Source organism: Anolis carolinensis, chromosome 3 (assembly GCF_035594765.1).
Source record: "Anolis carolinensis isolate JA03-04 chromosome 3, rAnoCar3.1.pri, whole genome shotgun sequence".
NCBI lineage: Eukaryota > Metazoa > Chordata > Lepidosauria > Squamata > Dactyloidae > Anolis > Anolis carolinensis.
The window spans coordinates 253338493-253355095 of NC_085843.1; the positions used below are offsets into that span (position 1 = coordinate 253338493).

General features: G+C 38.5%; 1 protein-coding gene across 5 annotated transcripts in view; it reads left to right on the forward strand.

Moving 5' to 3' along the window:
- Positions 1-13456, forward strand: part of zbtb38 (zinc finger and BTB domain containing 38) — a 43780-nt gene extending 30324 nt beyond the window's left edge. For 4 of the 5 annotated variants that reach the window (XM_062976623.1, XM_062976621.1, XM_062976622.1 and 1 more), the window contains one exon: positions 9228-13456. In XM_062976623.1, coding sequence (XP_062832693.1) covers positions 9228-12782 — 3555 coding nt within the window. In that variant the 3' untranslated portion in view covers positions 12783-13456. Of the gene's footprint in view, positions 1-3597; positions 5069-9227 lie in introns of those variants that run through there. The other variant, XM_008106222.3, reaches the window with a different exon arrangement.
- Positions 13457-16603: the final 3147 nt, after the last annotated feature.

Below are 16603 nucleotides of genomic sequence, written 5' to 3' on the forward strand. Positions count from 1 at the left end.
AGCAGATACTGTGGATTATCTGCCTTGATACTTTGGGTTATATGGTTGTGTGGAAGGGCCCTATGTCCCAAGTTTTAGGATTCTTGGTAGGAGGGGTTTCCTTTGGTTTCACCACCATCACAGGCATGTTTGGCAGGCCTTCTCTCTTCTGTCTTTCTGCTAGCAAGCAAAGATCTTTTAGATTATCAAAGACTTTGAATATTTTGGCACTGCATAACCCTTTTAATTTGGATGTGATATATTTCCTGAGCTGCTGAACTTGCTGTCCAAAAGGTCGGCAGTTCAAATCTGAGGAGCAGCGTGAGCTCCCACTGTTAGCCCCAGTTTCTACCAGCCTAGTAGTTTGAAAATATGCAAATGTGAGTAAATCAATAGGTACTGTTCTGGCAGGAAGCAACAGTTCTCCATGTAGTCATGCCAGCCACATAACCTTGGAGGCGTCTATGGACAATGCCGGCTCTTCGACTTAGAAATGGAGTTGAGCACCAACCCCCAGAGTCGGACATGACTGGACTTAACATCAGGGGAAACCTTTACCTAATATTAACAATACGTTTATGGTATGGTATCGTATGTAGTATTAGACCTCTTACCAGGTATCAACTACATGGGGAGGAGGTCCATTCTGCTTGCAACTAGAGCACAGGTGAATGATTTGGAGAGAGGTGACTTAGGACCCATCTACACTGGCCATGTAATCCAGAGCTGATCCAAAGTGGGGCACTCCCTGGCTCAGCTCCTATCTTGTATTTTCACTGCATGGCTGGTGTTCATGGCTAGTTGCATGTCTTGATCTTGACCAGAGAACTAGAATGCCACAGGAGAGAGGACATGGAAAGGAGGAATTGCCACCTCCTTACCCCTTTTCTTCCTGCTTTTTCCCCTTCTCTGTTTTGGCCATTATCAAAACATGATGAATGATGACAACCAGCAATTCTGCACCCATTTGTCACCATGAAGCCAAGGATGAAACAGAAATGGAGAAAGATTGCCATGTAAACAGCAGTGACTCATTCTGAATCATAACCAATCCAACTGTTTACACTTACTCAAAGTGCAGGTGAGCTCTGGAGCATCAGGGAAGTTCCAAGGCATCCCCTGACTTTGTTTTTTGAGGGACAAGGCTGTGTTAAGTGTCCTCGGTGGGCATTAGGACAAATTGGACATGTGCTCCCTTCAACTGCCCCACCTCATTCATCCCATGTAAATGAATCTTAAGTTAAGCAAACTAAACAGCTGACAGAAATATTAACCTAAACAAACTGATCATACTAAAATATAAATAATGAATGAATAAGACCACTGCACTGCCCACCTACTTTCTCCCTTCTTAGAATCATAGAATCATAGAATCATAGAATCATAGAATAGTAGAGTTGGAAGAGACCTCATGGGCCATCCAGTCCAACCCCCTGCCAAGAAGCAGGAAGTCGCATTCAAAGCACCTCCGACAGATGGCCATCCAGCCTCTGCTTAAAAGCCTCCAAGGAAGGAGCCTCCACCACAGTCCGGGGGAGAGAGTTCCACTGTCGAACAGCCCTCACAGTGAGGAAGTTCTTCCTGATGTTCAGGTGGAATCTCTTCAGCTCTGACAATGTAAGCAGGCTCTCTTCTTCCTTCCTCCCTTCCCCACATACACGTCACCTTTCTTTCCCAGTCACATCACAGAGGGCCATGTCACTTAGCAACAGCCTTTGTGATGCAAACAATACATGCATACATTCATTCATTCATGCATTACATACATACAAGTCAAGTCCACTCACACTGATACAGCCAATTGGGGCAGAAAGTGCCATCATGATGTCTAGTTGGCTCTGACTTTTTCATTTATAATTTCAATATTTGCTTAAAACAACTGGTAATTTCTAAGTTTGAATGCCATTTAGAACTATGCATATATTACATTCACTAGAATTTCTATGCAAGATATGATTTATTAATTATTGGATCTGACTTGTGGCATCCACTAAGTAATAGAAAGATTCAAAATACACGTAGACATATAACTTTATGGTGTAACACAATAAACTAAACAGATTGTTGTGATTGGCCGCAATCCCAACAAAAAAAATAAAATTCAAGTTTATCATGGAATTGCATTTTTCACTACTGCAACAAAACAGAATGGCGGAATGATTTTATGTCAATGTTGCTTCACCAATGTATTAATATAATTGATTGTTTTCATATCCCAGTATTATTAGAATACAACGTGTAGAAGCAAATTTGAACAGATGGGCAACATAATGGGGAAGGGATGAGATTTATTTTCCATCCTGCCCTATATCTGGACATTTTAGAACAAAGTAAATGTAAATGAATTATATTTATAGATGGGTGATATGTCCTCTGACATAAAATGATTACTACCTATTTGCATAACTTGAACGCACACAACCATATGTAAGAGAGAAGCTGAGCTCATTGCTTAGACACATGCTTAACAAGCTGAAAATCAGACATACAGTTCCTGGCATTTACAGTTGTAGTAATCTATTAACTACAGATGTGAAAAAGCTCTGCTTGAGAATCTAGAGAGCTACTGCTTATAGAATATTGTGTTAAGTGAGGAAATATTTCTGTTTTGTATAAAGAAACATCTCTCTCTTTGTGGGGGATAGTAGCAAGGGAACATTTTTACATTTGCCATTTATCTCATATATCTTTTAACACATATGTTTTCCCTGGCTCACATTATTAAAAGAGGTAAGTGGGAGTAAAAGTAAATTTGTCAAGAAGTGGTGATGGAGTTCATCCCAATAACCTAATAATCTGCTGACAAAATCTGTTGATAATGGATTATCATTTGCACTATCCAGAATATTTGTGCTTAGAGGTTCTCACAGTAAAACACCTTTTCAAGACAAAGCAAGTGTTAATGTCTGATAATGGATTCAATCTGGCTGGTTTTGAATTTGCAACATTTGGAACATACTCTGCACAGCATCTCAGCAATCTGTTATCCACAAATAATGATATCTGAAGAAAATGGAGTCAGAATAATAAAAGGAAGCTAAAACAGCCATTATAATATTATTATTATTATTAACACCCAACTTTATCTCTCTCGAAGGAGACTCAAAACAGCTTAACATAAAAGCATTAGCATACAATCTAAAATATGCAATTATGCAAACTATATCATGGACAGATAGCTAGATATATTTAATTATGAATTTCAGGCCATCACTTTGGAGGCATAACAAAGGAAAAGGTGAAAAATGGGTAAATGTATAGGTAAAGGTAAAGCTTTCCCTCTGACATTAAGTCTAAATGTATCCAACTCTGGGATTGGTGCTCATCTCAATTTCTAAGATGAAGAGCCGGCGTTGTTCATAGACACCTCCAAGGTCATGTGGTCGGCATGACTGTATGGTGCGCCATTAAAAAGATGCATACTTTTTTAAAAGCCCAAAAAGATATACTGAAAATTATACTAATAAACTAGCAGTAGCAGAACAATATGGATCAACTAGACAACAAAGTAATCCTCAAAGAATTGTTCACCAGTATTTGTGTTTTAGGTATATGCTTGTGCCGGGAAGGGCCCGGGGGGGGGGGGGGGTCCTATACCATATCTGTGTTTATATAGTTATATACTGTTGTATAATATTAGTGGGATTCAGTCTGAAATCCATACTAGTAGTAATATTTTTGCTGTGTACCTTATATAGTACAAAATGTTTTTTAAATGTTTTGAATGTGATTAATTTTACGGCATTTAATGTTTGCCAGGCTTTTGTGTTATTTTGGAAATGCCCCGAGTCCCTTCGGGGAGAGAAATGTGGGTTAGAAATAAAAGAAAGAAAGATTTGCTTACAGAAATCCTAATAACCCTGAAATTAATATGAAGTACCTAGATGTGGATGCATACGGAAATCTGAGTTATAGGGTTCAAACAAACTGGTTCTATGTTGGTAAATTTTTGCTATTGTGTTTATTACCCTGTTTCCCCTAAAATAAGACATCCCCAGAAAATAAGACCTAGTAGAAGTTTTGCTGAATTGCTAAATATAAGGCCTCCCCCAAAAGTAAGACCTAGTAAAGTTTTTGTTTGGAAGCATGTCCGCCGAACAGAACACCAGAGCATGCAGGATCGGTAAATGTATGTACCATAGAGTGTTGTACATGGAAATAATGGTAGTAACAAGAAATTCTTGATAGGATTCACAGTTTGTCTGGTTATGCTGGTTTGTGATGACAACTACTGTACAATATATAATGAATGTTCATTTTTTTTGCTCAACAATAAATGTGAATTCTTCTTCATGGAAAAATAAGACATTTCCTGAAAATAAGACCTAGAGCATCTTTGTGAACAAAAATTAATATAAGACACTGTCTTATTTTCAGGGAAACACGGTAGTAAAAACGGAAGACAAAGAGAGAACAGTGACTTGTTGTTCTGTCTATTCCCAGGGAGGCTGTACGGGAATGTGCCTTTTTTAGCAAATTAGGGGGCTTCCCATTACCTGTTTTTGCCTCTAAATATATGTGGCAATGATTTTATCTCAAAAACTATGTAGCAATTATAAGCTAAAAATAGCCGCTCAAAGTTCTCCTCCCCCGTTTGTTTCTTAACAGTTGTCATTAGTTTGATGGTAGGAATAATAGTCTTGATATACTTCGGAACGGTGTGTCAAGAAACCACTTGACAACTCAAAACGTTGGCAATTTTTTTGCATTGTGGGTGGATGGCTTGGCAGATAATCAATCTGGTAAATGTCTGTTAGTTTATACATCTGGAGACAAAGTTGACTCTGGATTCAGAAAACTAGCTCTATGAATGGCTGCAGTTGTGAAATCTGCTTTCGACGTCAGACGCCTGTGTTTCTAATCCCAGGTCACATGAGCACGCGTGATGTAACCTCAGACCTTGTCTACAGGAAGAACAGTTGCTAATAATCTGTTATCTATAGTGCTGCGGCTGCTTGCCTGAAGCAACAATCTTGTCAGTACTCCTTACGTTGAAGATTCTTTCTTGTACGTCAACCCCCCCCAAGTAATATAGGTTTCCATATATGGCGCTAAAAGACAGAACTATGTAAACTAGTGCAGATTTCAGGTCAGTATCTGATTAATGTGAATTTACATTTCCTTTTCTGTCTTCATATAGAGTGTCAGCACTGGAGAATGGGAAGTGCAGCTTGCAAGCTGACATATATCTGCATAGATCCGGATACTTATTTTACTATTTAATAATGGCTGACACCCTGACCCAGAAACTACCACCTACAGAATGTAGTTCATTTTCTTTTAAATTGATAGATATGATTTCCTGCTTCAGAGCAGGCTTCCTTGCCCAAGTGTCACTATAATTATTAATCAGAATTACACTTTTTATGTGTAATGCTTTCATATGAGATTTGGTCATTTTCAATAGCTGGCAGATCTTGCTTCACTGATTTTCCCCCTTGAGATCCAGGAAAATTGTGATTGAGTTGTATTGCTGATTGCTCCCTCCCTTGTCTCTTTTAAGAACCAACTTAAAAACCTTCCAGTTTAAACAGGCATTTAGTGAAGAAAATTAATCAGCAATGACAGGAACATCATATGTTAATGGACTGGAGTAGAGTGCAATATATGTCTCGATATGATGCCTCATGAACGTGAATGTATACTGTAGTTGTTTCTCTTAATCTGTTTATCATATTATGCTTATATTATTGATGTACTCTGATTGTTTTTTTAATTTTAATATGTTGTAAGCCGCTTTGGGTCCCGTGAGGGAGAAAAGTGGGATATAAAAATGATGATGATGATGATTATTATTATTATTATCATCATCATCATCATCATCATCTTTGCCAAAAGCAGGGAGGAGGTGATAAAGGTTTTCTCTCCTAATCACTGATGTCAGGAATTTGTTTAGATGTTTTTGTTTTTGTTGTTGGTTTGTTTTCAAAAATACTTGTACAGTGGCTTTGCTCTTTGCTATTCTACTCTTTCTTGTTTTCAGGAACAGGCTTAAGAGTTGCTTATGTCCTGCATTATCATTTCCTGTTTTTTTCCTCACATAAAAATATATTTTCATATCTTCTGGCTGTAATCTTATACATCCTAATTTTGGAATTAGTCTCATTTGGCTCTGTAGGATTTATTTCTAAGGACTTCATCCCACGGGGTGGGGGGAGAGGATTGTGGGAAATCACCTTCTTAGCTTGGTGTTTCATGTTGCTCCGTCTTCAAAGGATCCAGAGAACTTACCGCCCCTCCTCACACACACACACATGTGTTTTCCATCTCCAGTTTCTACAGAAATTGTTCATTTGCTTTGCCATCACACAGGAAAGTGCAGACTCCTCCCAGTTCTTCCCCCTCGCATTTTTTATAAAGAGAATGTCTCAATTGCGGAAATTCTCTATTTCATGACAATAGTATCATATTACAATATTAATATAAGAATTTACTACTTGTCCTTAGAGCAGTGGTTCTCAGCCTGTGGGTCCCCAGGTGTTTTGGCCTACAACTCCTGGAAATTCCAGCCAGTTTACCAGCTGTTAGGATTTCTGAGAGTTGAAGGCCAAAACATCTAGGGACTCACAGGTTGGGAACCACTGCCTTAGACTAATGGCAATAACCATATCCTTGGGGCGCACTTAAGGACTGCCCACAGAAAAAAGTCACAAAACAGAATATGGGAAAAAAACAATTTCTATCACAGTTCAATTTCATAATCTTAACCCATTTCTATGTGCAGAGAATTATCTGGAGCCTCTTTAAAATCCTTATGTTTCAAAATACTTTAGAAATGATCTCAAATGGAGAACTCGTGGAATGATCTTGCACCATAAGATGGGGTCTGTGGAGTTCCGTGTTTTAAGTGTCTAGAAACGCTTGGAGAGGCACCGTGGGATGAAATCCAAAATAGACATACATCCAGTCACTCAAGATCTACCCAATAACAGCAGGCCTATTTAGACATAATCCAGTTTGACTTCTTTGGGGTTTTTTTGTAATATTTGTTGATACAAATGCCAACAATAGTGCACTTTTAACAAATATATGAGTGTAATGTACTGAAGCTTTTCAAGCCAGTGTAGAGGAAAACTCTGTATCTACATTATTTAATTATTTAATTTCATTACTTGGATAACGAAGTGCTTAGTGTTCCAAATTAACAGTTATCTGCATATCCAGAGAAAGCAAGAAAATGTAAGTAGAAAAGAACCAAAATAAGCCCAGAAAGGGAGGCAAGCAGGTAGACTAGCAGAAGGAAGGAAGGAAGAACACACAAACACACACACCTCATAGAGCAAACAGGCTTACTGAAGAATACCACAGACCAGAATACGATGCCAAAAATTTATAAGAAACACTGAAGAATTGCATTCATCCACAGAGCCCACTTTACTATCAGAACTGGAACTGGAGTGAAGGAAGCAGCAACCATATTGCTCTCTCCCCTCCGTGACTGCTGTTGGAACTGCCAACAGACCAGGAGATACCATTCTGATTTAGAGAGCTATCATTGTGGGTATTATCCCAGAAGTGACTGTTTTTGAAATGCCTGTCTCTATTTACTATTCAATGCAATTTCAAACCAGAAAGTGATTTGTCTGTGCAAATTATTACAGAGGAAATCCTGGAACCAGTTTGAGGCCCAGAGGGTGACAAGCCACAGAGCACTAATGCACATTAAGGACTTTCTTTTGCACAGTTTTGTGGGAATTTGTTTTCTGACTCCTGCAGTTTGAAGCTAGCTTCGTTCTGCATGAAGTGATCCATGTATATAGGAGTTGTCAGAGCCAATGCAATATGGGAAGGGTGAGCTGAAGAATTATCTGAGCAGTATCACAAACCATTTTCCCTAGTTTCCTCAGAACTAGGAATACGAAAAATAGTAAGTTGAACAGAAAAAAGTAACTGGCTGTTGTTTCCATTTTCAACAGAATGCAGGTGGCATTAGTACCAGGGTTTTCCTTGTCAGTCTCCCTTCTTACTTCTTCTCCCTTGGTATGGAGGGTGCATAGATATTGTCACAACCCTCCTCCTCCTCCTCCTTTTACAGTGGAGCGGGGGCCTGGTAGTCGACTACTTGCACTATGGTGCATGCACAATGGTGTGTTTGTGGAACACAATGCAGCCAGATGGCAGCCCTTGTACCATGTTTTGTGCTCTGTTTCTCACTTCAAGTGACAGGAAAGCTTAGGCCTCTCGTGAGTATCCACCAAGAAGTTCTCCAAAACATATTTTTCATAGGCATTGATGGATACTTCCAGCTGCAAAGGTATCACCCTCATTTCTCAAATTAAAGAGCTATTAGATAGGTGATTAATAGGATGAGGGAGAGTCCTTTGCATGCAGTTCTACACAGAAATGAATATTTAAAAAACACAACATTTTCCTGCATGATTTGGAAATCATCTGAATAGACAGAAACCGTTAGCTTTTCCATAAGATGCCTTTCACTGATGATCTGCTTCTATCACATAGAATGTGTATTCTCATTAAAAGACTAGATAATGTAGTCTCAATATAAAGACCTATGGACACTTCCAGATAGCGCCAAAATCTGTGCCAAAGCAGATTGAAAAAACCCGCTTTGGCACGAATTCCCATCCACACTCCCAAAAACCCAGGCATTCCTGGGGGGAGGGTGTCTAGACATTCTATTAACTACTGGGAAGGTATCCAGCCATCCTGAAGTCCCTCAAAACAAGCCTTAAAATTAAAAAAAAAATACCGGGGCGCCATTAAGGTGGTACTCAGTCCTCCTGGATTGTAAAAATGACATGCCAGCAGGACTGAAGGACCACCTTAATGTTGGCCCAGTACATTTTTTTATATTAAGGCTTGTTTTGGGGGACTTTGGGGTAGCTGGGGGCTTGGAGGGGAGGAGTCGGTGCCATCCCACACCTTTGGGCTCCAGGAGCAAAAAGGTGCAAGATAGCAAATGGGGAATTACCCACAGTTATTTCTGGTTGGACCTGGAACTATCCAGGGATGAGTTCACACAGGCCCAATACCCCATAAGACCTGGGCCTTTCAGGAAGGCCCAGATCTAATGGGGTATCTAACCCTGGTTTGTTCCAAATTAATTCAGTTTTATCGGACGTGTCACTTGAATGTCTCTGGTTAAACTGAGACAGGTCTTGGTTTAAAGGTCTGTCTGGATGGGCCCCATGTCTCCAGATAAAAATACTCAGATTTTCATGAGCAGGGAAAAAAACCCGATTGTGATTTGAATTCATTAACCTTTCCTTTCTCATTATTTTAAACAGATGACCATCATGTCTCACCTAAAAGATCTGAAAGATGACTTCCACAGCGACGCAGTCCTCTCCATTTTAAACGAACAGCGCATTCGAGGTGTTTTATGTGATGTCACGATAATTGTGGAAGACACCAAATTTAAAGCCCACAGCAATGTTCTGGCTGCTTCGAGCCTTTATTTCAAAAATATTTTTTGGAGCCGTGCAATTTGCATTTCTGGACATGTCCTGGAACTGGAGGATCTTAAAGCCGAAGTGTTCACAGAAATACTTAATTACATCTACAGTTCCACAGTAATTGTTAAAAGACAGGAGGCTGTTTTAGACCTTGCAGCTGCAGGGAAGAAATTGGGAATATCATTTCTAGAAGACCTTACAGACAAGAACATTTCAAATTCTCCTTGCCTTTATTCATTATGCAATACTGAAAAAGGTGAAGTGAAAGAAGAGAAAAGACAAGAAGACTCCGCAATCACAAATGGACCAAGGATCACAAATGCATACTCCATTTATGAAAATGAAAATTGTAATAATTTCTTTTCTCCTCTTGACCTCAGAGCAAGCTTTAAAAAAATGCCAGAAAAAAATAAAGGATCTAATATTAGTCTAGAGAGGCATGGTGCTGGCAAAGATGTTGAGCGAGCAAGTACATTAGCTGAGCACTCCTATGCTGTTACTGCGGGTTGTGAAGTTTTTCAGCAAAAATCCTTTTACCATGAAAGTAGCCCACTTGATAGAATGGGTGAGGATGGTTCTGAAACTGGCCAGTCAATGCCTGTTATTGATTCAGTTGCTCAAACATTTAATACATCACAGGCAGTTTTTAACTCCCAAATCACTGATATACCTTCAATACAGCTTTTGACCGTCAACGGAACCAATGCAGTGGGTCATCAAAAAGTAGTAAATAATCACACCTTTTCTTTTAAAAAATCCCATGCAAATAGTGACACTGTTCTACCTTCCAAGGATGATGAAAATAATTCAGATCGTATTTCTGGATCAATAGTTGCAGTCATTCCACATGTTTATAATTGTAACTGTTGTAATAAATCATTCAGTGATGGAACTCAATTCAGCGCCCATCTCCAGCTCCACGTACAAGCTCAAGAAACATTCATTTGCAAATATTGTAACAAACAGTTTGAAACTGTAACTGAACTAGAAACCCATGAGCAAGGATGTGGAGAATTAGATAATTGTGAAAATGAGCAGAATTGCTTGGATAATTTTGTTATTTCGAATGGACAAACAGTCACTTCATATATAAGCCCAGAATCCACAATAACTGGAAATGAGCTGGCGGATTATTCTGCCACAAACTGCACAATGCCAGAAACAGACCACTTTGTTAAAGTTGTTGATGGGCAAGTACTTTATACTTGCAGTGTTTGCAAACGTGCCTATGTTACTTTATCTAGTCTCCGAAGACATTCAAATGTTCATTCATGGAGAAGAACATACCCTTGCCATTACTGCAATAAAGTGTTTGCATTAGCTGAATACCGTACAAGACACGAAATCTGGCACACAGGAGAAAGACGGTATCAGTGTATTTTCTGCCTTGAGACATTTATGACATACTACATACTCAAAAACCACCAGAAGTCTTTCCATGCAATTGACCACCGACTTGGAGTAAATAAGAAAACTGCAAATGGTGGCTTGAAACCAGGTGCATATCCCTATAAACTTTATAGGCTTTTGCCTATGAAATGCAAAAGGCCACCATATAAGAGCTATGGCAGCACATCATATGAAAGCATACAAACTAGCATACAAGTTACCGAAGACACTTCTAGTACCTGCATTATTCAGAACACTGTCACTTCTGAACTGCCATCCCTGAATTTCCCACATAGTATATTGCCAAACCCAACTCCATGTAATGATGCAACCGCAGCTCCTGTGAATACTCCAATTATTATTTCTCCTTGGGAAGCTACTGTATCAGAAGCAGAACTCAAAAATGATATTTGTACTATTGAAATACCATTGTCCTCTACTCATCTTAATTCTGGCCCTCAAGATTGTGATTCCTCTCTTCAAATTGTTAGTAACAGCAATGCCAGTGAAAATTCAGCCTCTGTTATTAACTATAATAATTCACCACCTTCAGTCATAATGCATAGTAGTAGAATTTCTTCTGTAATCATGCACAGTAATGCTGTGAATGCAGTAAGTAGTACAGAAACTTCAGACTTTACAACCAGCCAAGTAGCAAATGATGACCACATACATGGTTCAGAGGATAGTAAAAGCAATATTAGAACAAGGAGCAATAAGGAGAAGAAAAGGACATTGTTATACAATGAAGAAGAGACATCAGACAATTTACAATATATGGCAAATGCAGCTATGTCTTCTGACATATCAACTGACCCTTTTGAATCCTCAGATAAGACTGAGACCTACATTGCAAAGCCCGCATTACCAGGAACATCTGCTGACAGCAATGTTGCCCCTCTTTGTCAAATAACAGTTAAGATAGGTAATGAAGCCATTGTGAAAAGGCATATTCTGGGGTCCAAACTATTTTACAGAAAAGACCGAAAATCTAAATATGAATCCAAAGAAGATCATACAGCTCAAATTGCAGAACGGGAGAAGAGAGAGAGAAGCACATCTCGAGTTTGCAGGTCAGACTACATTGAACTCAATGAAATGTGTGATGATGTCAGCGACCATGACTCCAACGATAAACCATGGCGGCCATATTACAATTACAAGCCAAAAAAGAAATCAAAACAGCTAAGGAAAATAAGAAAGGCAAGATGGAGAGAAAAACATAAGAGCCGAAATTCCTACCGAGAAAGTGAAAAGACGCATGTCACAAGCTATGCACTTAGGAACATTCCTGAAGAAAAAGTCCTCCAACAAGAAGAAGAGAAGAATATGCCAAGCCTTCCCTGTGAACTCTGCGAAAAAGATAACACTTCTGCTGAAAAGGCCGCGGATAATTTACACTGGGACACAACTACATTTGAGTCCTATACTTGTGAATTATGCCAAAAAAGCTTTCAGAGCCCATCTGCTCTAAGAATGCATATGCGATGCCACACAGGAGAGAAACCCTACACTTGCAAAACATGTGGGAAGAGCTTTTCAATATCAGGAAACTTACATAAGCATGAACGCATCCATTCGGGTGTAAAGGATTTCATCTGCCAGTACTGTAACAAGGCATTCAGTCTAAATGAGACACTCAAAATACACGAGAGAATCCATACTGGAGAAAAGCGCTACCAGTGTCAGTTTTGCTTCCAGGGTTTCTTATACCTTTCTACCAAAAGAAATCATGAGCAAAGACATAAGCGAGAGAACAATGGGAAAGGATATGCATGTGTTCAGTGTCCCAAAGTTTGCAAGACGGCGGCAGCTCTTGGAATGCATCAGAAGAAGCATTTATTCAAAACGCCGAAGCAAGAAGATAGAGATGATCATTTGTTTCATGAAAGTACTAAGCCATTTGTAAGTCAACATTTCATTGACACAGATAGACTGGAAACAGTTAAACCTTTACTAAATGTAGGTGCAGATGAGCATGAAACAAGCAGTACTTAGAAAAATCCCATTTGTTGTTGTACTTTGAGTGAAAAGAACATAGAACAAAGAAAATTAAAAGAACATGAGTATAACAAATTGATTGTGGGACATTCTAAAAATGGAGGTATTGTTTTTCTATATAAATATATTTCATGTATTACATGAAAAAGTATGCCATAAGAGCAAAAATGGAAATTGTATAGCACTTCCCATATAGTATGAAGGATAGACATCCAGAAAGGCATTTTACACCCCACAGGAACAATCTATAGTTAAATAGAGGCAAATAAGAATATGTGTAATTGATTTTTTTAATTGCTATTACAAAGTAATTCACTATTTAACTAAATCATGTTCAGTTTAGAACCGTTCTGAACAGAATAAAGAGAAAATATATACACTGAGAGTATGAAAATGTTAAAAGTGTTTATTCAATAGGTTGTAGAAATCACACCTTGTATTAATATCCAAAATTTAATGTTAATTTGTTTCAAATTCCACACTGTAATTTGAAAGTTTAGTTTAGCTATAATCTAATGTATGCATTGTACAGCATCTGGTAAAGATTATAAAGTTTATTATTTGTGGGGGAAATGCATCCAGATATTATAAAGCCTGAAAAAGTTCCTACAGAATAACCTTGTGAGGGCTAATGAGAATAATATAATAATTAATAAATTTTTGTATTTTAAGATTGCATGGTAATATGTCACAGGCTTGTCATATGTCAGATGAAGCACTAGATCTACAGTTAATGGAAGTTTCAATATTGAGAGCTTGGTTCTTTCTTGTATGTTCACAGTGACATACATGGAAGGAAGTTGACATAAGGTTAACCAGATCCTCTTTCTTCTTGACCCTGCAATCTTTGCCCACACATACATATACCAGGATTTTCAGGTCATAACTTTTGGTGGAAAGCTCACGTATGTCTCCCATATGCAGCTGTTCTCTTCCCTCCACACAGGATCCTGGCCCAAATGTTATTTGTTCCCTGAGGAGTAAACCACAAGAGACTAATGAAGGGAAAGGGTAGTTGGAAAGTGCATACTGGGACTTACATACGGGCCCCTACTGAAAATCAGAGGATATACCTGATCATGTTCTTGTTCTAGGCCAGAGGCCAGAAGACGACACCTTTAGGTCAAAGGTCCACAACGTTTTGTGCTCCCTTGGATGTCAATTGCGAGATACAGGGGCACACACAATTTAGGATTTACAGGAAGGAGATGAAAGTGTCTTCCTTCCCCCATTCATCTCCACTGGTATTGTGGCTCTCCATTTGTCTTTTTTAAGAGAGGAAAATTATCATCTCGGAAGTTCACTTTAATCATGGATCTGTAGATTTCCAGATACAGTAGTCATAGGTTAATATAACAAATGGCTGTAGGACCAGAGGCTGCCATATTTGTGTGTATGTGTTCGTTTGTTTTTCTGATCCCCTTTCAGGTACACAGCTGTATTATTGGGGGGGGGGGGGCTGCATCCTTAGATTTAATGTAAGACCTACAGTATATTGAAATAGTTGTTTTTATTGGTTTGTGGTTCAAGGTGTTAGTAGGCATTGTACAACTGTTAGTCTACTCTTATGGCATGATAAGTTGTCTATGGTTTCCGTTCATTCGTTAAGTTGGATGTTGTCTTCAGTATATAGGATTAAATCCCATTTTAGATGTATGCAGCTAAGATACATTTCCCTGCTCTTTCTCTCCATGGCAGACCCTCCTCTGGAAATGCTGCACCGATGATTAGGGGGCCCTACTGAATGGGTTATGCTATGGCAAAAGATAAAGGAGGAGTCAGTGAAATTGCAGTATGGAGGCAGAGCAGGAAAGTTCAACTAAATGCACAATTTGGTTCTAACTCTATATTAAAACAATAGTTTGAAAATGAGCTTTGGTAAAACTGTGCTAGGAGAAGCTGAAAATTTCATAGTGGGTCTTATTGGAACCTACAGATCCTGTGTATTTAGAACACTTCTATCAACATTTTGCTGCACCTTCAGAAGCCTGGTTATCCTTATGGTAGATGGTGAACACTTACTACCTATGACTAAAGAAGTTCTGTGTTGCCTTCATGAGTCTGGAAAGATGTGTACTAGTTTTCAGATCCGAGGATAAGAAGATCTATTCTCTCCTGCCAAAGAAAGTCTTTAGAGATCCGAGTTTTTGGACCTTTCTCATAAATTCCTATGAAACTGCAAAGCTAATTATCCCACCACTCAAGATAAATTTTCCCTGTCACAACAATCATATTTGCCCTTTACACTGTTAATGGTGACTTTTCTTGTGGAGTGGAACATTGGTTTGCATGCCTCCATTCAAAGAGCTGCCAGCTAAGCCGGGAACTGAACATCTACCTTCGCAAGCAATTCCTGGAAGAGTCCCCAGCAGACTGAATATTCCTACAACAAAGAATATCCCTAATCTTTGCCCATTAGGGTTTTTCCCTTTTCATTGGTCAAGCTAGATCAGGCATGGGCAAACTTCAACCCTCCAGGTGTTTTGGGCTTCAACTCCCACAATTCCTAACCCATGCCTGAGCTAGATAGTGTCACGTAGTGAATAACAGAAAAAAAAACTCAGATGTATAAAGGTATTACAAATATTTTCTGAAGATTTAATTTCCTCATAAATACTGAGGTTGGCAAATAATATAGGGATGATATGAAAGTAAATACAAATAAAAGACAAATAAGAATAAAAGAGATGTACTGGGTATATTAAGGAGAAGAAAATATAGAAATCAAACCAACGTGAGGGTGCTAGTAGCATGAAGAGTTTTGAACCTATCCCATTTAATTTGTCACTATTCAAAATCCAGACTGGGGGATTTCCCACTCTTCCCAATCACGTTTATTGGATATTGAGGAGTCGTGGCTGCACCAGGAACAAGGCTTGCCCTTTACCCTCCTGCTTACTTAAGTTTCATATTCACTGAACATTACATTTATTCAATACAATACATTTGAAAGTTCAGAAAAACTGTGAAATCCGTTTTATTACAAAACAGGAATGCTGTAAAGAATATCTGCAGTACTGCACTCAACTTGGACCTTGGGCTAAACTTAGAGTAAACCCCTTGGAATGAATGGGACTTAATTACTATTAATTTCAGCTTCAGCATGGACTAACACCGAACTGAGCTCAGGGATTCTTAGCCCATGAGAACCTATGACCGAACTACATGAAGTCTAAAAAATTCCGTGTAAAAGAAATATTTCCCCCAATTTCTTTGTTATCTTGTGGTAAGAAAAGGTTTCTGATGTAAAATCGTTCTATTAAGCTGTTGTTTTACTCCAAAAAAAGCAAAAGGTAGCATGCGGGTATACTGTACATAGCAAGGTGAAATACAACTTGTATTGCCACAGTGTTATGCAGAGAAGGTACATAACATTCCCAAATACAATCATGGCCCACAAATGTTAAGAACTACTAAGTCATCTCTTTGTATGTTCATGCATATAACATTATTTAATGTATTTAATATCCACTTACATTACATATATTAAAAATGTATATTTATTCTACCCTGTGGTTGCTTTGAAACAAGCAGAAATTCAATATTTCACTGTTGATATCAGCAAGGCAAGACATTAACCATATTCTAAAAGTATTTCAGCTTTGGTTGGAAACCCTTTCAGTTAGAAAATGTAGTCTAGCTTAGTGTTATACCTAAAATAACAGGGAACTTATGGCATTTTTCTAAAACAATACATATGGTAGCAATTCTAGACCAAAGCCAACAACGTGTAATATTTATACATAGTAATGATTTTACAAGTATTTTCTATAACTGTATAATTCATATGGGGAAATACAGTTTCTGTTATGTTTGGG